Source organism: Denticeps clupeoides, chromosome 2 (genome assembly GCF_900700375.1).
Source record: "Denticeps clupeoides chromosome 2, fDenClu1.1, whole genome shotgun sequence".
Classification (NCBI taxonomy): domain Eukaryota; kingdom Metazoa; phylum Chordata; class Actinopteri; order Clupeiformes; family Denticipitidae; genus Denticeps; species Denticeps clupeoides.
Genome location: NC_041708.1, coordinates 6,571,072 through 6,592,594, shown reverse-complemented (window position 1 = coordinate 6,592,594; position 21,523 = coordinate 6,571,072). Strand labels below are relative to the sequence as shown.

The following is a 21,523-nucleotide window of genomic DNA, read 5'->3' as shown; positions in this document are numbered from 1 at the left end:
AGGCAAATACCTTTGAGCACAGTATATGTTTCATCATTGAGCTACAATTTTGTCGCATAATTTTCAATATAATTTGATCCATAATCACCAGTTCACATGGACCTTTCTTGTTCCTTTGACAGGCTGGGTTCCTTTGACAAGCCAGTACAAAAAGATGCTTGAAGAAGCAAAAGCGGGGGGAGATACATGATATGCATCAAAAACGTTTCAAACTGCAGCCAATCAGCCCTACCTAATGAACGAATATTTGTCTGTTTTAAAAACTATTAGTGATGGAATGTTACAAAAAAAAATTGCCATTAAGTGTTTTTGTATTTACTTCATTATACTGTAATGGGTCAGCTTTACTTAAAATAGTCTGGAAAATCACATTATTATAATTATTATTCCACTCATTCCTACAAACAGTGACTAATGATTATCACGTAATCATTTTTTTAACTTTATTTAGAAACCAGTAAGTAATAAAGCAATCAACGTGTAATGAATCAATAATTTATTAAAAAAGGAACACATTAACCTTGTAAAGAAATAAGTGTATATTTACTAAGTATGTGTATGGGTTTTATTGTTAAATGGCTATTCAAGACCTTATTATTATTTGGTCTTGAGAAATATATATGCACGAAAGTAGAAGAAGAAGACTGAGAAAGACACATAGGTACTGTATATACATTCAAATGAATTCATATAGAAGAAATATCCGTTTGGTTCAGCAATTGCTCAGCCCCTCTTCTCCAGTTTTCCATCTCTGATTCGCCAAGTCCAGTCAGAATTTTCGTCTAGAGCAGGAACACATTGTAACCACAGGCCCGACTCCATGACCTCTTCGTCAGGGGAAAAGGGTTTCCCATCCAGCGTAGCCAGACTAAAAGTCTTCACAGAGATCTAAAAATGTAGAAATACACAATTAGGCCAATATATTGACTTGTGACCATTAATGTCACAATTGGGAACATTTAGCCCCTCACCTGCTCACTGATCCCCATGGCAACATGGCCAAGCTTCACGTGGGGTTTCTCCCTTATCCTGAGGCTCTCACCAGTGAAATCCTCAATCCAGATGTCTACTCCAAGACCTGGAGCACAACAGCAGACTCTATTGATGCTCCAATAAGACCAAATTAATCTAGCTAACACAACCGATTGTATGTATACGGGTACTACAAGTACCTTCAAAGCAACAAGACTGTGGCTGATTGGTTGAAACCAACCAATCCACACTGAAGCTCTCCTTGTCAGTCTGGCCACTGTAGGAGGAGAAAACGCCAGAACTCAGGTCATCGGACGAATCCTCGGAGTCCTAAAAGATAAAATGCTCTATCGCTAAAGAGAACAGCACTATTCGGGTTTTGGTACAAAAATATTTATGACTGTCAGCTTTGTGCCTGCATGCTTGGAATGACAAGGGGTGTTTTTGAATGAGGTGTGGCTGGACAAATTTCGCTTAATGCAATGCGTAAGGATGCAGCGATCCAGCTTGCTTTGGATTGTGTTTGGAAATGATTACAGAAATATATCTATACAATGCTTTACATTTTTGTTAAGATTAACTGTACTGTTCTTTGGCATGATGCCTCTGGACGGCGCTTTTTAAAGCCACTCCTCAAAATATTGGCTAAATGAATAAAGCTGGTGTAGCAAGCATGAAATGCCTTCATATTGATGACATTTTAATGTTAGCTATCGCTTAGCAAAACTGCGCACTGTGTACGAATAATGGAGAGTGCATGCGCAAAATCCTACAATAAATCAAGATAGATCTGGTTCATAGATTATTTAACGTAACACATGTATCGGCTTGGTGCATCCCTAGCTATACGTAACCAAAATAGACCCAGTGTTAGGAGCAATGCAATGTGCTATTATAACAATTATGACCTACTGCCTTCAAATGAGAGCCTTTTGTGTGTGCATGAGAGAGGCATGTACATACCTTTTCTGAAGATCCGATTAAGGAGGCAGGGCTTTTGTAAAGGCACTTCATGGGTAGCTCTTGATGTCTTGGTGATGGCACTAAAGGAATCCTGTTTACCCCCCAACCTGAAGAGAGAACTTTAATGAACTAAAATGTATAACAATCATTTCAAGTTCAATGTAATCTTCCTTTTTTTACATCCATTAAGATCACCATGGATTAAGCAAAAGTAGACTATCAAAACCATTTAAGAACAAATCACTTTCAAAAGAGACATACACCACAAAGCAGGCAACAAGGTGAAAAGCCAAAAGGTTTCATTTCGTTCCATTGTACAACAAGTTAAAAAAGTGTGTGGATGGATAGGCAGCAGACTCACCTACTTTCACATTAAGTGTGCATATCCTGGCATGCAAATCTTTCACTCATGCACACACACCCGGCGAGGGACTGAAAGACAGCTCACTTTTACTCTCTGATAGGGAAGAGTCATTGTCAGGATGAGGGATTTTCTCTCGTTTGGGCCCATAGAGAATCTGGATTCGGTGAAAAGGCTCCCACTCATCCTCTTCCTCCACCCAGTCACTGCCCAGCTCCCGCAAACTTTCCAGATCGCTGCCCTCTTCCTCTCCTCCACCACCCTCCTCCCCCTCCCCCTCATACTCCTCTTCATGAGCCCAGTCTGAGTCCCTGTCCTCTCGGACACTCTCAACGTCTGAATCCCTCTCTCCCATCTCCCATGCCGACTGATCCTCCTCTTGAGCTTCCTCCCGCCAGGGGCTGACCCAGTGCACCAGCGACTGAGGACTGTCTTCAGAACAGGAAGTGGCCTCAACTGGGATAACGGGCCTCTCCTGGGAGCTTGCAGATGTCCATTCAGGAGTTGAAGTCTCTCCAGGGGTGGGTTGTAGAGCTTGCTGTTCTAAGATTTTAGAACTAGTGAATCCACCCACTAGAAGGAAGGATTTATTTCAGTGAAGACAATACGTGAATTCCAAGGATTTTATGATTCATTAATCATAGTTAATTATTTGGCTCTCAATAGTCATAAGTTACATGTTGCTTTTTACAAAGGCTGTTGACCGTATAGACTGGCTTGTATCCAATCATGTAATATAGAATACAACTGATTTGAAAATGGCCAATCAGGTATTAAAAAACGGCACGACTGTACCTGCTTGCAGGGCCTTGCAGGTCATGACCTTTAGCTCTGTGGCAGATGCTCTTTCTGTAGGATCTTTTTTCAGTCCAGCCCTGAGGATGACTGTGGTAACGGGGCTACAGTCGGATGGAATCTCCCACAGTGGCGGCTCCTCGCTTACAATCTAGCAAATAAGTCAAATAGCAAATAAGTCAAAACATTTCCTTCAAGATATTGTTTTTAAAAAGTGCATACGATTTGCTTTCTTGATTACTTTAGTATTATTTACATTTGTGCCATTTATGTTACATTTTACATTACATTTACATTTACATTTACGGCATTTATCAGACGCCCTTATCCAGAGCGACTTACAATCAGTAGTTACAGGGACAGTCCCCCCCTGGAGCAACTTAGGGTTAAGTGTCTTGCTCAGGGACACAATGGTAGTAAGCGGGATTTGAACCTGGGTCTTCTGGTTCAAAGGCGAATGTGTTACCCACTAGGCTACTACCACCCTGTTATGTGCCACCCTTATTCTGAGCGACTTACAATCAGTAGTTACAGGGACAGTCCCCCTGGAGCAACTCAAGGTTAAGTGTCTTGCTCAGGGAAACAATGGTCGTAAGTGGGGTTACGACCATCATGGTCCTCTGGTTCATAGGCAAGTGCGTTTCCAACTAGGCTACTACCACCCATTATTAGATGTATTACTCTGTATGGGTTAATTTGCCATAGCCAAGTCTAAAAAAGGGCAAACAAAATTGAAAAGCTCTCATGCAAAATAATATCACATATGAGAAATCAAATAGTTAATAAAAAAAATGCTATTTGTTTTCGTATTTCAAACATAATAAGGCTACTAAGCAACACAGTTTTCAGAAACAAAATGTCTGTATTTTGATTAATCATTGGTAATATTCTAATAACTGATATTTTGCTTTTTACATGTTGTGAATATAGCATGAAAATCCTTTCCATGAAATTCCCTTTTTTTTAGGTGCATTAATGGATGATTCCAAATGGGAACACTTTTGTGTCACACATAGTTTATTCTTAAATGACTTACAAATAGAAGCTTATCTTTACAGGATTTATCAGATGCCCTTAACTAAATCGACTTACAAGTAGTATTACTACTCATGGTTGAGTGTCTTGCTCGGGGACACAATGGTCATACAGTTGAGGCCAAAATTCAGGAACATTTTCCTAAACGTCTTCCCAATGTTTACAGCATTGATCAAATTTGAAATAATCATACATTCACCAGTGCTATTTAGTAGCTTTTGGTACATTTTATAAAATAAAATACATTTTTAGCCTTGCTTTCTATCAAATATTATAAAAAATAGGGTGCTCAAAAATATTAGCCCAAGTGATTTTATGCTTTCAAAACACATCTACAGTAATGAACCAATCAGCTTTAAAACCAAACCTATGTTGTAAAATTGGCTTCCTAACTAAATTCAATCAGCATAAAAAGCATAAAAACAGGGCACTTGAACACATGAGAGAGACTACTGTTACTCAACATGCCAAAGACAAAGGAAACCAGTCTGGACCTCAGAAAGAAGGTCATAGAGTCTCATGTTAAGGAGGAAGGCTACACTGCCATCTCCAAGCAATTCAGAGTGTCTAGAATTGCTATACGTTGGCCAACCAAGGTTTGCCTGTGAATATTTGAAAGTTAAAGATGAGTTTTGGAAGTCTGTGCACTGGTGTGTGAGACTAAACTGGAACTGTTTGGGCACTTGGATGTTGGTGAAAAAAGGTAGAGGCCTTCAAGCATAGGTATACAATTCCCACAGTTAAACACAGTGGTGGTAGCATCATGCTGTGGGGTTGTTTTGTAGCCTCAGGCACAGAAATCCTTGTTCGGGTGCTCAAAAAAAATTATGTTGACATTTTGAGGTAGAATATGTAAAAATATGCTTGTAGTGTAAGTTTAGGTAGTGGCTGTGGACACCAAAACCAAGTTCCTGGAGTGGCCCACACAGAGGCCCAGGCCTCAAGCCTATTGAGAATCTGTGACAGGTGCTCAAAGTGAATGTTCCTGCTCGGAAAAAAATGCAAATTGGACAAGCTTGAACAGTTTTCAATAGGCCAAAATCCCTTAGGAGTCCTGTGCCAACTTATTAGCTCCAATATATTGACTATTAATGGTCAGGAGGCTAATAATTTTGGGTGTCTCATTTTTGCCCTTTCTTGTTTCAACTCAGTATATCAATAAAATATCCTAATTAAACTTTTATAGATTTTTTTCAAAATAACAAACACTTTTTGGCAATGGTCATTATCATATAGAAACCGAGAATGTTGTTTAATTTCATAAGGCGGGCTAATAATTTTGGCCTCAAATGTAAGTGGGGTTTAAACCTGGGTCTTCTGGTTCATATGCGTGTTTGTTACCTACTAGGCTACTACCACCCTCATAAAAAGGTCCATTAATGCTTGATCGGTGCCATTACATAAATCTGCATGCCACCTACTGTTAGACAAAGTGGGTGGGCATAGTAGCGGGTCCAGGGATGGCACCCGTTGAGCATGTGCAGGAGCATACAGCAGCTGCTCCAGACATCTGCCTTAGCACAGCGAGGATCTCCTTTCGCCACCTCAGGTGCCATGTGTGTCTCAGTGCCCCTCAAACCGTATCCTTGGACACAAATACACCCCGATTTAGAACATCCAACTTTACAGACCTCCTCTAGAGGTCTCCACTTAAACAAGGTAGAGTTCCACTCATCTGTGTTTCTTATATAAGGGTTGGGTTTTGGGAATGTGGTATCAAATTACGCATAAATGTGCAACTGCATTTTCCACTGTTTTTGCACACGAACCCCTTAAGGCTTTTGAGGTCCATCCACACGGGTCCAGTATCTCTGAGAGCCCGAAGTCACACAGGAAACAATCTCTCCCATCCTCAGACAGCAGCACGTTATCCACTGTAGACAGGCAGCAGTGTTAGACGAACATCTGTTTGCAGGCTTGTGCTTTTGACTGTATTATCATGCATAACTTCTGAATCACACATGCCTTTCACATCCAGATGCAGCACCCGTCTCCTGTGCAGATGTTCCAGTGCCTCCAGCACCTGGCAGTGATAATGCAGACACAGGTCTTCAGGGAGGCTGCCATGCCTCTTGAGCAGCTGGGCTAGAGACCCTTTAAGGAGAATAAGGGAAAGCAGACATTCAAGGTAAAGAAATTCAACAAACCATGGGGTGCAGAGGTACAACTCTGTCTGAACAAAAGCATTATTGCTAAACTTACCTGTTTTCAGGTCCATGAAAAGGATGATGTTGGATCCTTCCCTCACTGCTCCGAAAAGCTGAAGGACGCGAGGAGAGCTTAAACCACTCCATGTACCCACCTCCTCCCAGCTAAAACTGGCCAGAGGGACCTAGGAATGACAGAAAGATCATAGATTTATTTTGCAACACACTCAACATGACCGTTTGGTGCATTGTGTGCTGTTTGACTATTTGATGACACACAGCCAATGTTGACAGTCTAGATGGAGGACAAGGAAAAGTGAGATAAATGGATGTAAGTACACAGACTGGGCAACAACAGGCAACAAGTGAAAGCGTTGGACAATACAAAACTCAAATACAAAAAATAGAGCTATACCAGAACCGACATGAAAGAACTAGGTCGAATCTTGTTAACATAGACATATGATAACTAGAACTCTGTTCTCTAACATCCATAATGACATTTTACCTTCTTTGCTGCACATTTGAAGCCAGTGGTTTTGTCCAAGGCACTGAACACATCCCCATATGAGCCATTCTGGATATGGTGGAGAAGCATGTATTCCTGACCTTCCCGATACTCACAGTTTTTCGGCTGGAGAAGCTTAAAGAATGCATACATTTTAAAATAAAATATTCATAATGGATACAAATAGGATTTAAAATTTGTGTGTTTCTTATACCTTCTGTGGATGGAAGAGAAATCCTTCATTCACTGTTTTCTCTTTTTCTCTGTCGTCAGCCGTTTCTCTCACAAGCTGTCTGAAGAAAGGAGAGACCAGGCGCCGATCTGATGAGGTCACAACCCCCCGCAGATGCTTCAGAACAACCTCCAGGTGATCGGCAAGAGACTCAAATTGAACTCCTGCCTCTAGACTCCTGCCAATGAATTTGCTGCTGGTGTTTTCATGGCCCCCATCGTGGCCCCCAGTGTCTACATCAGAGGATTCAGGGCTGTTCACGTTGTCTGAGTGACTCTCAAACCTCACAGTGGACAAGGACGACTCAGAGGCATCTTTTTCACTAAAAGACAATGTCTCTGACCCCCAGTCTGCAAGGGTCGAGCTGCTCTGTGAGTCAAAGTCTGCCGATGAATCACAACTTCTTTCCACGAAAGAAGAGGAGTCAGACATTTGCCAAGTTTCAGAGCTGCTACTTAGGCTCTTATATTGATTTTGCACATCGGATTTCCATGTTTCTTTACTTACACAACAGCTACATAACGAGGTTGCATCTTTACAGTTCAGCGAGTCATAGCTCCTTTCTACAGTAAAACAGGAAAATGCAGTATTTGGAATTTCTGAAGTACCGCGGGCATGTGAGGAATCGGTATCATTATAGAAGGAGTCCAAGCTTTCGTTTAGAGGAGAGTATAAAGAGTCAGGGAGACTCCCTTTATTAGATCCAGAGCCGGTGTTCTTCTTGAAGCTGGAAAAAGAGGAGCCGCTGTCATTATTGGCAAATGCCGAGTCTTGACCGTAATTTCCTTTATCATAGTAGACTGACCTCCAACTGTGTTCAGAACTGCTACATAAAGATTCAGACGCTGACTCCAAACAATGATTATTACTGCAAAAACAGCAAACGTTTGGTCTTTTATGATTAACATTTTTCAGGCGAGTTCTTGTCTTGAGTCCACCTGTGTCCTCCACGTCATCTATAACCAAAGAGTCAAAGCTCCTTTTCACGCTGTAACAGGAAGAGTCCAATTGGTCGGAGTTCAGTTCCCTGTTGACGCACAAGCATCTACAGTTAGCATCTACGCAAAGTGAGTCAAAGCTTCTGGTCGCAGAGAAACTTGAGGACTCGGACTGGGGGTCCGTTCCACTGCTGCCGTACAGATCCTCTACGCGTTGGTAGCTAGGTTCCTGGTCAAGCATAGCACGGCCACTCCGGGAGTCCAAGTCCTTGTCAAGTGTCAGCGAGTCAAAGCTCCTCTCTACGCTACAGTAGGAGGAGTCTGAGGCCGTGCTCCTGTCTGACCGAGACCAGTCGCTCACAGTGGAGGAATCCGACATGGACTCCGTTTTGGAAGAGTTACACGTATAGTCTGACATGTTGAAATAGAACAAGCTGTGACTCCTATCTGACGGGTCAGAGCCCAGTTCTGCTTTCGTACTGCTGTGCAGGCAGCCAAAATCACTCTCCGTGTCTCTGCAGGAGGGGGATGCTGAGTTTTTCCCTTCAGGGTTCACTGACAACAGGCTAGCAAGGCTGTCCAGGCTTGGGGACACATAGAGGGGTGCCCTAGACCAATTCTGAAGACTTTTGCTGGTGCAAGAACGATGGATCCTTTGCTGAAGTGTGAAGGTCCCTGATCCTTCATCACTGCTGCTCTCCAGCTCAGGAAACTCTCTCCTCACCTTCCTCCGGTGTTTCCTCATGTCACCCAGCCTCGTTTCATTTTCACACAACCTTTCCCTGACACGGCTGGTCTTCCTCTTCTGTTTTTTATGTGTTCTCTGACAGCAATCTTGTGGTTGATCCCGGTTTACAGATGAAAAGTGATCCAGAAAAGTCCTGCAGGTCATAACAGATACACTGTACATTTAATAAAGTGTTAACAGGAGGCTATTATGGTTATTAAGAGTTATTATGAGGCATATGTTGATAAAGACGTGTACATTTTACCTGGTGTTGCAGTGAGGCCTACTGTAAAAATCTAAGCAGCAGGGACTGAACTCCTCAGGTCCATCACCTTAAAATGAATGCACACTTTGTTATATAACACCAGGTTTCAAAGGATGTTATTTGTCCTCAATAATATTCACCAAAAAGGGGGCAGCAAGGAAACAGAAAACACCAAGGCTCCCTAGAAATGTCTCTCTCCTAACAAGAGCAGGTTTTTTTTTACTTATGGATCAAGAACACTTCCTGGATAAACTTTCACACCCATTTGAAAACTCCATCTTCAAGGAATGCACAGGTGTCCAGTTCAGTGAACACACAGCTCACAGGCACATATTAACTCTCACTTCACCACTTACACTAACTACCCATGATCCCTTTCAGTCAAAGTAGCATGTGCCCTTCTTACCCTCTTCCTCAGCAATGATGGAGGTACAGCATGGTTCTACAGGGTCCACCTCGCTGGCTGCATTTCCTGCTCCCATGGCCAAATCCTCTTCTTCCAGACAGGACAGGACCAGTGCCCCAGGGTCCAAGATGGTGGTGGTTGCGTTAAACATGGTGGGGATGGCCATTCCACCAGCTTGGTAAAAAAGTGCAGAATTTTAACTCACCAGAACTTAACCCAACCCTTGTGGATACCAAGTTCCTTTTCAATTAGAGGGAAAGATTTCTTAGATAATCAAGATTTCTGAAAATTCATTGATTCTTTCTCAGACTGCCCTGGCCAAGCCCTCACCAAGACGCTGTGACACCCAAAACCATCTTAAGGAGTAAGTGCTAAGCCCTCAAAAATGAAAGACCACCTGATATGAGCACAGTGCATATCTTTAGGTTCAAGTTCGTACTTTGAATTTCTTTTCCCCTTCATGCCCTATCAGATAGTTCAGAGGTTATGACTATATATAATCACAATGTCGGAAAAAAACCAAATCAGACTAAACGCACATACTATAGCACAGAGTCACCGCCACCGCTACATACGTACGCACCTTTTAACATGTAGTTCCTCCCTCTGCCGGGCGTGAATGGGTAGCCGGTGGAAGAGATCCTTGCCTGAGAGTTATAAATAGCAAGTAGAGATTTGGCACGTATGTTGAGGCATGCCTTCTGCCCGCTGTCCTCGCTGCCCTGGTCAGCTGTCGCTCTCTCTCTCTCTCTCCTTTTCACACCGCCGCCCTGCCCAGCAAGAATGACTGACTGTGCAAGGTAATTTGAGTTATTCAAATGCCTGTTTAATCAGCTTGCATGCTCTGATACGCTGGCATCCAGCATTGATGTAAAGTTAAACACCTTTATTCTTTATAGCAGAAAAAAAAGATTTTTGCTTATTGTACATAGAACTTTTTCAATTCACTTTTCCTAATAATAACATTCATAACAATTATTAACAATATGTCTAAATCTGATGTGAGCTTGCACACATTCTAGCTAGATTAATTTGTAAAGTAAGACCTTTTGACAATTTTTTTTCTCCTGACAGTTTTTTTTCTCCTCATATGCCTGGAAAAGTGATGTCGTACATTCAGGGTGTTGCCAAAAAGACACTACCAGCAAAACACCATATTTTGTCTTGATTGTGCACAAAATAGTATTTGGTTCAGGACAATAAGTGCACAACAAGTGTGGGGCAGTGGTGGCCTATCGGGAAAGGAAGTGGACTGACAGATCAGAAGGTTGTGGGTTTGAATCTTAATGCTGCCCACTGCTCACCAAGGGTGATGGATAAAAAGCAGAGGATGCGTTTCGTTGTGACAATGACAATCACTTTGCTTTCCAACCTCCCAGACTTCAACTTAATGCTCTGAATGGTGCTGCTGTCCCCTAAATACTATCGGTACTCAAGACACAGGCCAGCTAAATCACTGACAGTGCCGCCTTCTCCCTCTCATCTCATTTCACCAAGCAGAGCCAAGGTTCTGAAATCATCTGTCTTCGCCCTCTAAGAGAGACGCCACTCAGGTTTCAACTCACCTCTTAACCAGGCTCGGATCCTCAGGGACTCTTTCACTTCAAATGCCTTCTGTGCCGAGGGGCTTGTACATCAGTGCATGAAGAGCACAAAATAGACAATGGTACTTAAGTCGAACAAATCCAATTAGGGTTTCTAACATGCGGAAATTAACCTCAACTGTCTCAGCTGCTGACCCCTCTAAATGTCAATGTCCTACTTCCTGTTTAGCCTCTTGAGGACATGAGGACAGAAGCCTACCAGATACTGTTGTCGGGTCTTCGGTTGAACTTCCAAGGTGCCGGTAGAGTTGATGGCGCTTCTGTATTCCACGAGAGAAAGTGCAGAATGGGTGGCGGCATTTATACGCCCCCAGGGCACGTGTGTTTGTTGGTTACGAGTGGCGCTCACACAAACACCGACTGCGCAACATAACCCACGGTGGCTATTCGCCAGGCTGGATATCTGTGTCACGACCACCGCATTGGCTGGCTGAGTGTGTGAGGAATTCCAAAGATCCAGGACATCTTCCCGACAGCCACCCACGCTCGGGCACCCAGGACACACACATACAGACACCCCGGGGTTAAGAGTCGAGCAAAGACACATCACTGATTTAGACTTGGTGCCAAGGAAACTAGTGGGGGTTGCTAATTATGAGGACCCTCATTTATACACCCAGTGGACACATTTAATTAGACTGCCATCATAAGCTAATTGTGAGACACACCCCACCCCCGGATGGATCTAACTGTTGCTCATCTGTTCACAAAGTCGGCCCAGTGGAAAACGGATCTGCCAGCTTGCCCACACAAAACCCCCAACGCCCCACCTGGGTCAGCCTGCCAACGCTTTCACTTGCCATGTCTGAAATGCCATTGGCAGTGCTGAAACAGGAAGCTGGGTGTTTATACACAACACTTCAGCATGGCAACACACACACACACACACACACACACAAAAAGGAGCATTGGCCCATAGAGATGTTGAGGAAATTGGCCACAAGGTGGAAGCAAAGCTCACATAACAATTCACAGTGCATTAGGAAAAGCCCTAAAAGCATTGTCATCAAAAAGAGACGTCCCAAAGTAACGTTTGCCGCTCATTAGCGGGTGTCACCACAGTGGATCAACTGGTCTCTTTGTCTGGACAACTGACCTGGCAAAAGTTTTATGCTGGATGCCCTTCCTGATGCAGCCCCATCAACTTATTGGAGCTTGGGAATGACCCAAATACATATAGCTAGTTTATTTAATGGTATTTAGCAGATGCTGTTATACAAAGTGACTTACAGTCAGGAGTTACAGGGACAGTCCCCCATGGAGCATCTCAGGGACACAATGATAATAGGAAGTGGGGTTCGAACTTCTGGTTCACAGGCGAGGGTGTTGCCCACTAGGCTACTGCCACCACAGAAAAGAAGTACACTGGCACGTGCATCCCCAGTGGGTGGGTTGACATAACAATAATCTTTAATGAATGCAATAACGATAGACAAGAGTCTGGTTTTATTTCGCTCAAAAAAAAAAACGAACAAACCAAAAAAAACAACAACAACAAAGTCTTCAAACATTTAGGACGACCCATATAAATCAGATGTGTTGGAGTTTTACTGATTTAAGTCTGATGCAACTCAAGGGTCTTAAACCTGTGGTATTTGACTCCCAATACCCAAAAAAGCCAAGTATGTCACATGAAATGAAAAGCTCAAAAGATATATTGATGAGGCTGAGTAAAAAAAGCTCATGTGGAATGTGGCTTGTGACTGAAAAATTCCTGGCGGCTAAAGGCCTTAAATCTGCAGCATAACATAGGGCATTAGGCATAAAGTATTCTCTTTATGGCATAAATGATGTTATCAGCCAAAATAATCTGGATAAAACTGGATAAAAACTCTTACTCTGCTGATAAAATTGTCAGGACAGAAAAGTCGAATGGGAGGACTTTTTTGGGGACATGGTATTCAATGGAGCACACTGAAATGACATTCAAAAAAAATACAAATAAAATTCACAAAACCAATCCAAAGATCAATTTATTTCTTAAAAGACAAAATCAGGAACAAAGCTCAAAAACTAGCACCCCACCCCGCACAGTTCCAACCCCACAGCTTTCGACCAACAGTCGACATCTGTTATTATGCAGAGATGGCCAGTGTTTTTTACGTGAAACCCAATCGCTGCCACTATGTCAACATATCCTCACACATTCAGTTCACCAAGTTGCATATTTGCACCATTTGAAAGCTCATGATCAGCAGCAGTAATTACATTTGAAAACTAAAAGAAAAAAAGGAGAGGCATAGTCCCTTTTGCCTGGTGCATCAACAGCATGGAGCGCATGTCAGTTAATCTTACAGGTGCTGCGACGTAATCTGAGTGTGTGTGTGTGTGTGTGTGTGTGTGTATATATTACTCTGTCTCTGGGCTCTTTTCTGAAAAAAAGTCCCAGGTGAGCAGAGTTGCTCTAGTGCAACCTTTGACCTTTGGATCACAGGTGTATCCCATAGGACAGCAGTGTTTCATGTCTTGGCAGCAAACGGCCTACAGAAAGGAGAAGGAAAAAAAATATCTAAGTCTTGCATCGCATAATTTATACATCTGTGATATCATAGTTACAGTAAGGCCTGCATTGATACAGTATGGTATTATGGGATCCTACGTACCTGCTGATAGGGGCAGCAGGCCCAGGATGTGGACGAGGTTCTGCAGCAGGTCTGTCCAGAGAAACAGCGGCTCTGAGCGTCACAAGACAGCTGGGGACCACCCTGCTCCAGAGGCGTCGAGAGCACAGCGAGGGGCCGACTCTGCCCTGTAGGCCTCACGCAGGTGCCTGACTGGAGGTTGCAGGAGTAGCCCTGAGGGCAGCAGTGTTCGTGGTCAGTACAACACACCGCCTGTAGTAACAAGGGGGAAGGCTCAGCAACACGCTCCTCAAAACACAGAGCTAAAAAAATAAAAAATACACAAACACTAATATAAAAGAAGATCTTCCTTCATAAAAGGTGCAGTGAACAACAAAATAAAGAAGATCAATTCTCCAACCTTACACTTTTAAGACATTTAAAAAGCACACAGACCTTAATAAGTGGGCAGCAGCCCCATTGGCCAGAGGCAAGTTTGCAGCAGGTGGACCCGGCTGCACAGCTACTCTGGGAGTCACACTTCACATCCGCCCCGCCCAAGCGGACCTCTGAGCCGGTCAGGACCTGCGCCTTCTCCTTTTTGTACCAGGGGATCTCCAGGCCACCTCTGGTGCAAGAGGTGTGTTTCTCATCGCACCTAAAGCCACTGGGACAGCAGTGGTCCCCGTCCTGACAGCATTCGGCCTGCGGGACGAGGTCAAGGGACGAGAGATTCAGAAGCTTCCCTTTGCTGGCTGTTTATACTGCGGGACTGAAGGCTTTTTACAAAAAAACATTCAAAATAATGAAAAACAGAAGTGTAACATAACATTATTTAATTTAAAATAACTTCTCCTTGCCTTTAAAACAGAGTCAATGCATGCATTACTGCAATTTTTGGAAATATACCATTCTAGGTCCGATTTTCAGCCTATGTGGCTAAATATTGTTACTACAGACTTCTGAGAACGAGTCAGTTGCATTGATTTTATGCACTTTACACACTGTGTTTGTAATTATTTAAAAAGAATATTTTTTAAATCAGGATGGCCTGAAACCTCTGACCTACAGTGTATATATAATATAATGCCATGGAGGAAAACTTCACACCTTAGGCAGGGGACAGCAGCCCCACTTGCCGACTTTGTTCATAAAGCAGCACGTGTTGTCCCGGGGGCAGCTGGTGTGAGGGTCACACATGTGTCGCTCTGGGGGAACTGCACTGTTCACAGAAGGTGCAGCATTTTGAACGTGGATGCTCTGAGCGTGCTCTTTCCTGGCCCAGGGCAGGCTGGGAAGGTCTGGATGATTGCAGGTCTCCTGGACGACATCACACTTGTAGCCTTTGGGGCAGCAGTGTGCATGGTCATCGCAGCAAACCGCCTGGAAGACAGGGACAAGCAGACACTAAGGCCCACTGGCAGCTTCTGTGGCAAAAGAAAACTTCCAGCACAATATTTCAAGAAATAATGAGGGAAAAAAAAAAAAATAATAAGGTATTCTTTTCTATCTCATACAGGATTCCCATGCTTAAATTTAACTGTGCGGCATAATTCTAACCTTTTTTTGGCCATTTAAAAATCACATTATTATTATTAATTCCACATTACTTAGTTGAACAAATGAAATAATAAAAAATGTATTAAAAAAAAAACAGAAGCAGAAGGTAAAAGTCGGCAATCTTACATTTGGCAGGGGGCAGCACGCCCACTCCCCTGACTTCTGCATGCAGCAGGTTGTTCCGCTGGGACACAGCGTCTGCTCATCACATTTCTCGCGTTCCGGAGCCAAGGGGAAGGCGGACAACTTTTCCGCCCATGGCACGGAGCCCCGAGCGGAATCACAGGTGCTGGCTGCCAGGTTGCAAGCGGTGCCATGGGGACAGCAGTGCCGATGGTCATCGCAGCACACAGCCTGACCGATGGCATGGAGGCAGATATATTAACCTTAAAAAATACCTTCATTGTTGCAGAAAATCCCTTCTTCAAATTCAGATTTTGTAGTTTAATATGAATGTGACCACTGACATTAAATCAGAGGGAAACCAACCGGATTAAGCGGTAAACTAGTAAACAGTTGCATTGTGGGTACCTCGCTCAGAGGGCAGCAGCCCCACTTTCCAGAGGCAGTCTTGCAGCAGGTATATGTGCCGGGACACGAGGCCGAGTCGTCACACTTTGTAAACGGGTTGGCTGTCAGAGGGAAGGTGGGTGCTTTCTCCACCCAAGGTGTCGTGCTCAGAAGGTTGGCGGGGTCATCACAGGTTTGGGCCGCTGTGTTGCATATGGTGCCGTGCGGGCAGCAGTGGACGTGGTCGAGACAGCAGACGGCCTGCGAGCAACGACCAGCCAATAAACGTCTGCTCACGAGTACAGACCACACCCACTTTCTCCACATATTTAGCGGAAAACAAAGAAACCTCAGTAGATTTGACACTGTCTGAAATTCACCTGGATGACTGAGAATAAATACATTTGACACTGTTGACACGCCAGAATCAAACAAGGTAAAGACTTCCATTACAATTTTCCAAATCCGTTAAAGCATACCAGCTCTATTAACAGAAAGAGATGTGCGGTGGGGTGGGAAGAAGAGAAGGTGCGTTACCTCTGGGAGGGGACAGCAGGCCCATTCATCGTCCGCCGTTTTACAGCACGTATTTCCATCGGCGCAGGCCACAGAATCATTACACGGCACTGAATTCATTCCTGAGAAGAACACATCCAAAAAAATTACCAAATGAATCAGATTAATACCCCCTGATGTAACAAATGCTGAACGCAGTAGATTATGAATTGATGAAGAACTAAAGCGCCACACCTAGTTTCCCTGAGAGGGCGAGTGGTGACATTTTAGCCGCCCAGTAGCTGCTTCCATCAGCTGACACGCATATGTTGTGAGCTACATCACAGGTCGTGCCCTCTGGACAGCAGTGCAGGCGATCGGAACAGCACACAGCCTGCAGGAACAATCGACATAGTGGACAAGACATCTAGAGAACAGGTCCTTCCGCTATTACAAATTGCTTCGATTTAATTCCCTTTTGGCCACACGATATTCCCTGAATGTCTGGGCTACAGCAACACACAATTAGAATTGTTCTATTGTTTACTGCCCTCCATTCCGTGTCTAGTGTCCACTGTCCGCGTGTCAGCTGACTAAACGTTATTGATACGCGTCCACTGTGCACTGTAAACTGTTGTTGGTGACGCAAAGGGAACCTTGAACCAATACGCACCTTAGGCATGGGGCAGCAGCCGTAGCTGCCGTTGTTCAGCTCACAGCAGGTTGTTCCATCCGGGCAGGAAGAAACCTGATCGGGACAGTTCACTGAGACAGACAGCAGAAATGAATATCTTGGGAGTTAAAACAAATTCCGTTTCTTAAACGAAAGAAAGAACGTATTGCACTTAAATACCGGGTTTTTACACATTTTTACACTTCACTCCCATGAGTTTGCAACATGTGGAAAAGAAAAAATATACATCACAAAAAAAGATTGTGATAAAACACAGATAAGCAGCCAAAATGACCCAGTTTAAATTTAAATTGAAATCATTTTTTTTCCCAGTGCTGAAAAGGCTTTACTTTACCATCGTTGGGCGAATTCCCGTTGCTAGGCAGAGCAGGGAGTTTCCGGGCAAGCGGAATGTTTGACTGAGCGGAATTGCACATCTGATGCTCCAGGTCGCAGGTGGTGTTGCCAGGGCAACAGTGCAGGTGGTCACTGCAACACACAGCCTGATGCAGAGATGAACATGGACAAGGACATCAAATCAGAAACCTCTTTTTTTTTCTTCTACTTCTTTCCTTCTTCTTGTTTGGACAGATCAGTCAACCAGTGTCTACGGTTTATCTTAAATCCGCATACGTAAAACGGACAAGGACAGGCAAGAGCAACCGTTTCACTGCACACTTACTTCGGGGAAGGGACAGCACCCATACTGGCCGCCACTCATCAAGCAGCAGGTGGTGTTGTCGGGACATGAGCTCCTCCCACCAGGACAGGTGACTGAGCCTGAAGCCGCATGCCGCAAAATCAAGATCCCAAAAAGTTCATGGAAAATTCGGGAAAAACACGGAGGGTAAACTTCACACACCTGGCTTCTTGGTTCTCTTGTGGGCCGAAAACTTCCTCCACAAGGGCACGTCGCCAAGGGTAGCTGACAGACATCTGGAATGTTCTATGTCACATTTAGTGTCTGCTGGACAGCAGTGTCTCCTGTCGTCGCAACACACAGCCTAAGGACGATGAGTGACGACAGGAAATGAAAATATGATCATACGCTAAGATGGTCTTTTACCGTCAGTATATAGATACGTGAAAACCCGTCTACCCATGATGCCTCACCTTGGCTAAGGGACAGCAGCCCCACGTGTCATCGGGTAGCTGGCAGCAGGTGGAGTCGTCTGGGCACTCCGACTCTCCGTCGGGGCAGACTACCGCTCCGACGCTCGCCGGATACTAGAAGCGGAGTCATGTTGTGAGCTGTTACGCCGACAGCAAGTCCCTTTTTTTTGGTAAATGAGCGCGACCTCCCCGCCACCCCCCCAAAAAAAAGCCTGAGAAACTTGACCACATCCTCTAAAAGTCATTTTCATACGTCAAAACAGTGTCACTTCTCTTGCTTAACGTGACCAGAGTATCTGTGCCGGACAGACCTCTGCAGGGCTGCGGTGCTTAGCCGGCCTTCTCCACACCAAAGGAAGAGACACGCTCTTCTTCTGGCACTGACCAATGGTTAGATTGCACGACGTCCCTTCTGGACAGCAGTGCAGTAAGTCTGTACAGCACACTGCCTGCAATATAAAGACATTTATTCTGACTGACGGCACAACGATCCGCACATTAACCGCACATTAAATGTAGGAAAAAGGAGATGGACTGGGGAGCCACAAAAAAAAAAAAAAAAACTCAAACGCCAAGAATAGCGACTCTGGAAGCTTTTAATTTGACAAATATGGATCCTATGTCCATCCGGATAACAAGTTCTCATTTATTTATTCATCTTTTCTCTTCGAATGAAGAGCTGCTGCTGTGTTATAAGAAAAAAAGCTTTAAAATTGTAGGAATTTATTAATTAATAATGAAATAATCTGTTTGGTTTTCCTTTTTCTGCTTTGATTCGGGTCTTTTGGTGCGACCACATCTAAACAGGGCAACATTTTTCCAACAGTTCTAGGAACTCTGAAATAGTTGCAAAAAGGGTCTAGTGGTAAAAACAAACTTTAACTATGAACTTGATTACATACAACAACCCGGTTTTCCAGATATCAACATTAGATCCTTCATGATACGGGCTCCACAGCCATCATACGTACATTCCGCAGGTGGCAGCAGCCATATCTCCCCGAGGGCTCCGGGCAGCAGGTTTCGTCGTCCCCACACAAGCCCCCATCGGGGCAGGGAAGCGCTGAGCACACGGCCAGCAAACACACAGCCACCAACCACACCTTCATCTGAAACACAAGCAGGGAGAGGAAAGGTTCGTGTTTCAAGAGACAAAGCCAAAGAAGAAAGAAAATAGCATTGGGCAATTGAAAGAGGAGACTCAACTCGTGATCCTCATGATGATGAAAAGGTGGTGAAGCTAAAGCTTTTCTCACACCTCACCATACATGTGTTTTCCCATCAGATGGGAAGCCATAAATACTCTGTAACAGTACTTAAGCATCTTCATGGTATCTTTGCTTCACTATCTATCAGCAAACTTTTACTTCATATACAGTACAGGCCAAAAGTTTGGACACACCTTCTCATTCAATGTGTTTTCTTCATTTTTATGACCATTTACGTTGGTAGATTCTCACTGAAGGCATCAAAACTATGAATGAACACATGTGGAGTTATGTACTTAACAAAAAGTTACCTCCACAGTCACTGGACCTAAACCCAATAGATGGTTTGGGGTGAGCTGGACCCCAAGATGGTTTGGGGTGTGTGTGTGTGTGTGTGTGTGTGTGTGTGTGTATATATATATATATATATATATATATATATATATAAAGTAATAGATAGATTGCCAATAGATAGTCAAGCAAAGACACCATGAAGATATATTATACACACACACACACACACTGCTTTGGCATACTAATATATATTCCATGGATACTACATACATGCCCCCATCTTTACCCCATGCACATCTGTACTTTTTCAAAAACAGATGAATGTAGTTTTGATTAATTTTAGCGCCGTTAACTACTGTTATACTTTGTGCAGGTTGTGCAAATGAAAGGGGGTTCCAGTTAGTCTTGCTTCCCTACTATGTTATATATAATTTACCGGAAGTAAAGAGCATAGATCATGTGTACATTACCTCTGTCGTGCTGTAATTTTTTTATGAAATTCAATTTAAATACATATATTAAAAAATGACTGCAAAAGCCAATTTTGTTCCTCATTGTTCATTTACCATAATAAAAAAAAGATGCAAAACCCTGCATGACAGGAAGAGGGGCTGTGCAGAATGCAAATTGAAGCTAAACGAAATGAAATGAAGTGGAAACCCCCCCCCCCAGAATGTGGGTTTGTTAAAGCAGTTTCACGTCTTTTTTTTTTACGGTCATGTGCACACTGGACTAGTTCCTTCCTACACTGCAACGCAAACAGCAAATTTATAGTACACACCCACTATTCGTTTGATTAGAAACCTCTGAACTGCATTATATTCAAAGGTCACCAGGGTAAATATGCAATATCAATATATAATTGCTGTACCACGGTGCCTGGGTACAGCAAGTTCAGATCTTCGGGGTACATTTTAGTTTTAAAGGTCAGCTGAGATACACATCTTAAATGTTAGGTCTCCTTTTAGAAGAGATCTAGCGCGTAAGGAAGTGGACTGAAGGGTTGCGGGTTCAAATATGCCAAGGTGCCACTGAGGTCCCCTTTTAGCACGGTAGTGTCCCGGGCGCCTTTCACGGTGATGCGATGATGACTTTCACGTCCATCGCTCACCGGTCGTCCAGAAAAATACGACAGGCACAAAATCACATGTCATCTAACCCCACGAACTCGAGTCTCAGAATTAAAACTTACCGTGAGGCCTGACCTGCTGGAAAAGGGCCTACAAGTCTAGAGCAGAGGTGAAGCCACGCTGTGCATGCTCTCCTTGCAGCGGCCTGGAAAACAAGACACACACACACACACACACACACAGATCCCTCACTTATTAATAGGCGAGATCAAAGGAACACACGTGTGGTTTATCACGGGGAAACGTCTGCAAAACATCTTTATATCTCGAAACAACATATATAACATTATATAACATGAGCATCTAGAACGTTTTTTGGACAAGTACGGCAAACGGAATGAAGTGAATTCCTGCAAGCAGCAACCCAAACGCTCCGCGTGAAAGTGAAGCGAGAATTAAAACGAGTCGCGAATAGTGAAGCAGCTAACGGTGACTCGTCCGTTCGCGACAAACTCCCTCTCACTAGCCCGCTAGCTATCGTCACCGGGAATCATTTTCTTTTCTTTCACTCTGTATTTATAGAAATGTTGTCAAATGATTGTCACATAAAAAAAAACTGTGAGTTTACCTGTAAACGAGACACGCTGAGCGAAGTGACAGAGAAGGAAGGGGAAAGCACAAAGGGACGGGAAACAGAGACGCCGCCCCCCTCCCTCCTCAAACTTGCGAGTGGGGTCGATCACGTGGCGGTCATGTGACGACGACCGCCCGTCACGTGACCGCGCGCCAGCTGAATGGGAGGGGAGTCGAGCGGTGGATCGCCGAAGTCGTGCCGATTACTGTACTCCAACTCATTTACATTTACAGCAGGGTCAGTGGTGGCCAAGCGGTTAAGGAAGCGGCCCCGTAATCAGAAGGTTGCCGGTTCGAATCCCGATCCGCTAAGGTGCTACTGAGGTGCCTGTCATGGCTGCCCACTGCTCACTCAGGGTGATGGGTTAAATGCAGAGGACAAATTTCACTGTGTGCACCGTGTGCTGTGCTGCTGTGTATCACATGTGACAATCACTTCACTTTACTTTTGGA

The 21,523-nt window shown here is 44.0% G+C and overlaps 2 protein-coding genes across 2 annotated transcripts; both read right to left on the bottom strand.

Annotated features, from left to right (window-relative positions):
* Positions 1 to 158: 158 nt before the first annotated feature.
* On the bottom strand, positions 159 to 11,296 carry map3k14b (mitogen-activated protein kinase kinase kinase 14b). The gene is made up of 16 exons (XM_028970774.1): positions 11,153 to 11,296; positions 9,933 to 9,996; positions 9,350 to 9,523; positions 8,944 to 9,010; positions 6,996 to 8,832; positions 6,782 to 6,916; positions 6,329 to 6,458; positions 6,092 to 6,220; positions 5,896 to 6,000; positions 5,548 to 5,711; positions 3,092 to 3,242; positions 2,384 to 2,869; positions 1,936 to 2,042; positions 1,173 to 1,302; positions 972 to 1,078; positions 159 to 888 (listed from the first exon to the last, which is right to left on the bottom strand). Exons 2-16 carry the CDS (start codon positions 9,940 to 9,942, stop codon positions 724 to 726), a joined length of 3,897 nt encoding a protein of 1,298 aa, XP_028826607.1. The 5' UTR covers positions 9,943 to 9,996; positions 11,153 to 11,296; the 3' UTR covers positions 159 to 723.
* Positions 11,297 to 12,900: 1,604 nt separating this feature from the next.
* On the bottom strand, positions 12,901 to 21,170 carry grnb (granulin b). The gene is made up of 17 exons (XM_028967180.1): positions 21,066 to 21,170; positions 20,560 to 20,642; positions 18,837 to 18,974; positions 18,177 to 18,314; positions 17,866 to 17,979; positions 17,615 to 17,756; positions 17,435 to 17,532; positions 17,108 to 17,255; positions 16,753 to 16,844; positions 16,335 to 16,473; positions 16,122 to 16,222; positions 15,606 to 15,845; positions 15,201 to 15,428; positions 14,625 to 14,897; positions 13,971 to 14,219; positions 13,557 to 13,787; positions 12,901 to 13,434 (listed from the first exon to the last, which is right to left on the bottom strand). Exons 3-17 carry the CDS (start codon positions 18,972 to 18,974, stop codon positions 13,303 to 13,305), a joined length of 2,463 nt encoding a protein of 820 aa, XP_028823013.1. The 5' UTR covers positions 20,560 to 20,642; positions 21,066 to 21,170; the 3' UTR covers positions 12,901 to 13,302.
* Positions 21,171 to 21,523: the final 353 nt, after the last annotated feature.

Bases quoted from the DNA above. Each gene is read 5' to 3' on its own strand.
- map3k14b (XM_028970774.1), bottom strand. The intron at 6,221-6,328 runs GTAAGTTTAGCA...TTCTCCTTAAAG, and splicing joins TTTCATGGACCTGAAAACAG to GGTCTCTAGCCCAGCTGCTC. The intron at 6,001-6,091 runs GCATGTGTGATT...GCCTGTCTACAG, and splicing joins GCTGCATCTGGATGTGAAAG to TGGATAACGTGCTGCTGTCT.
- grnb (XM_028967180.1), bottom strand. From the start codon at position 18,974: ATGAAGGTGTGGTTGGTGGCTGTGTGTTTGCTGGCCGTGTGCTCAGCG. The intron at 16,474-16,752 runs GTGCGTATTGGT...TTGTTCCTGCAG, and splicing joins GCTGCTGCCCCATGCCTAAG to GCTGTGTGCTGTTCCGATCG. The intron at 15,429-15,605 runs GTACCCACAATG...GCCATCGGTCAG, and splicing joins GCTGCTGCCCTCTGAGCGAG to GCTGTGTGCTGCGATGACCA.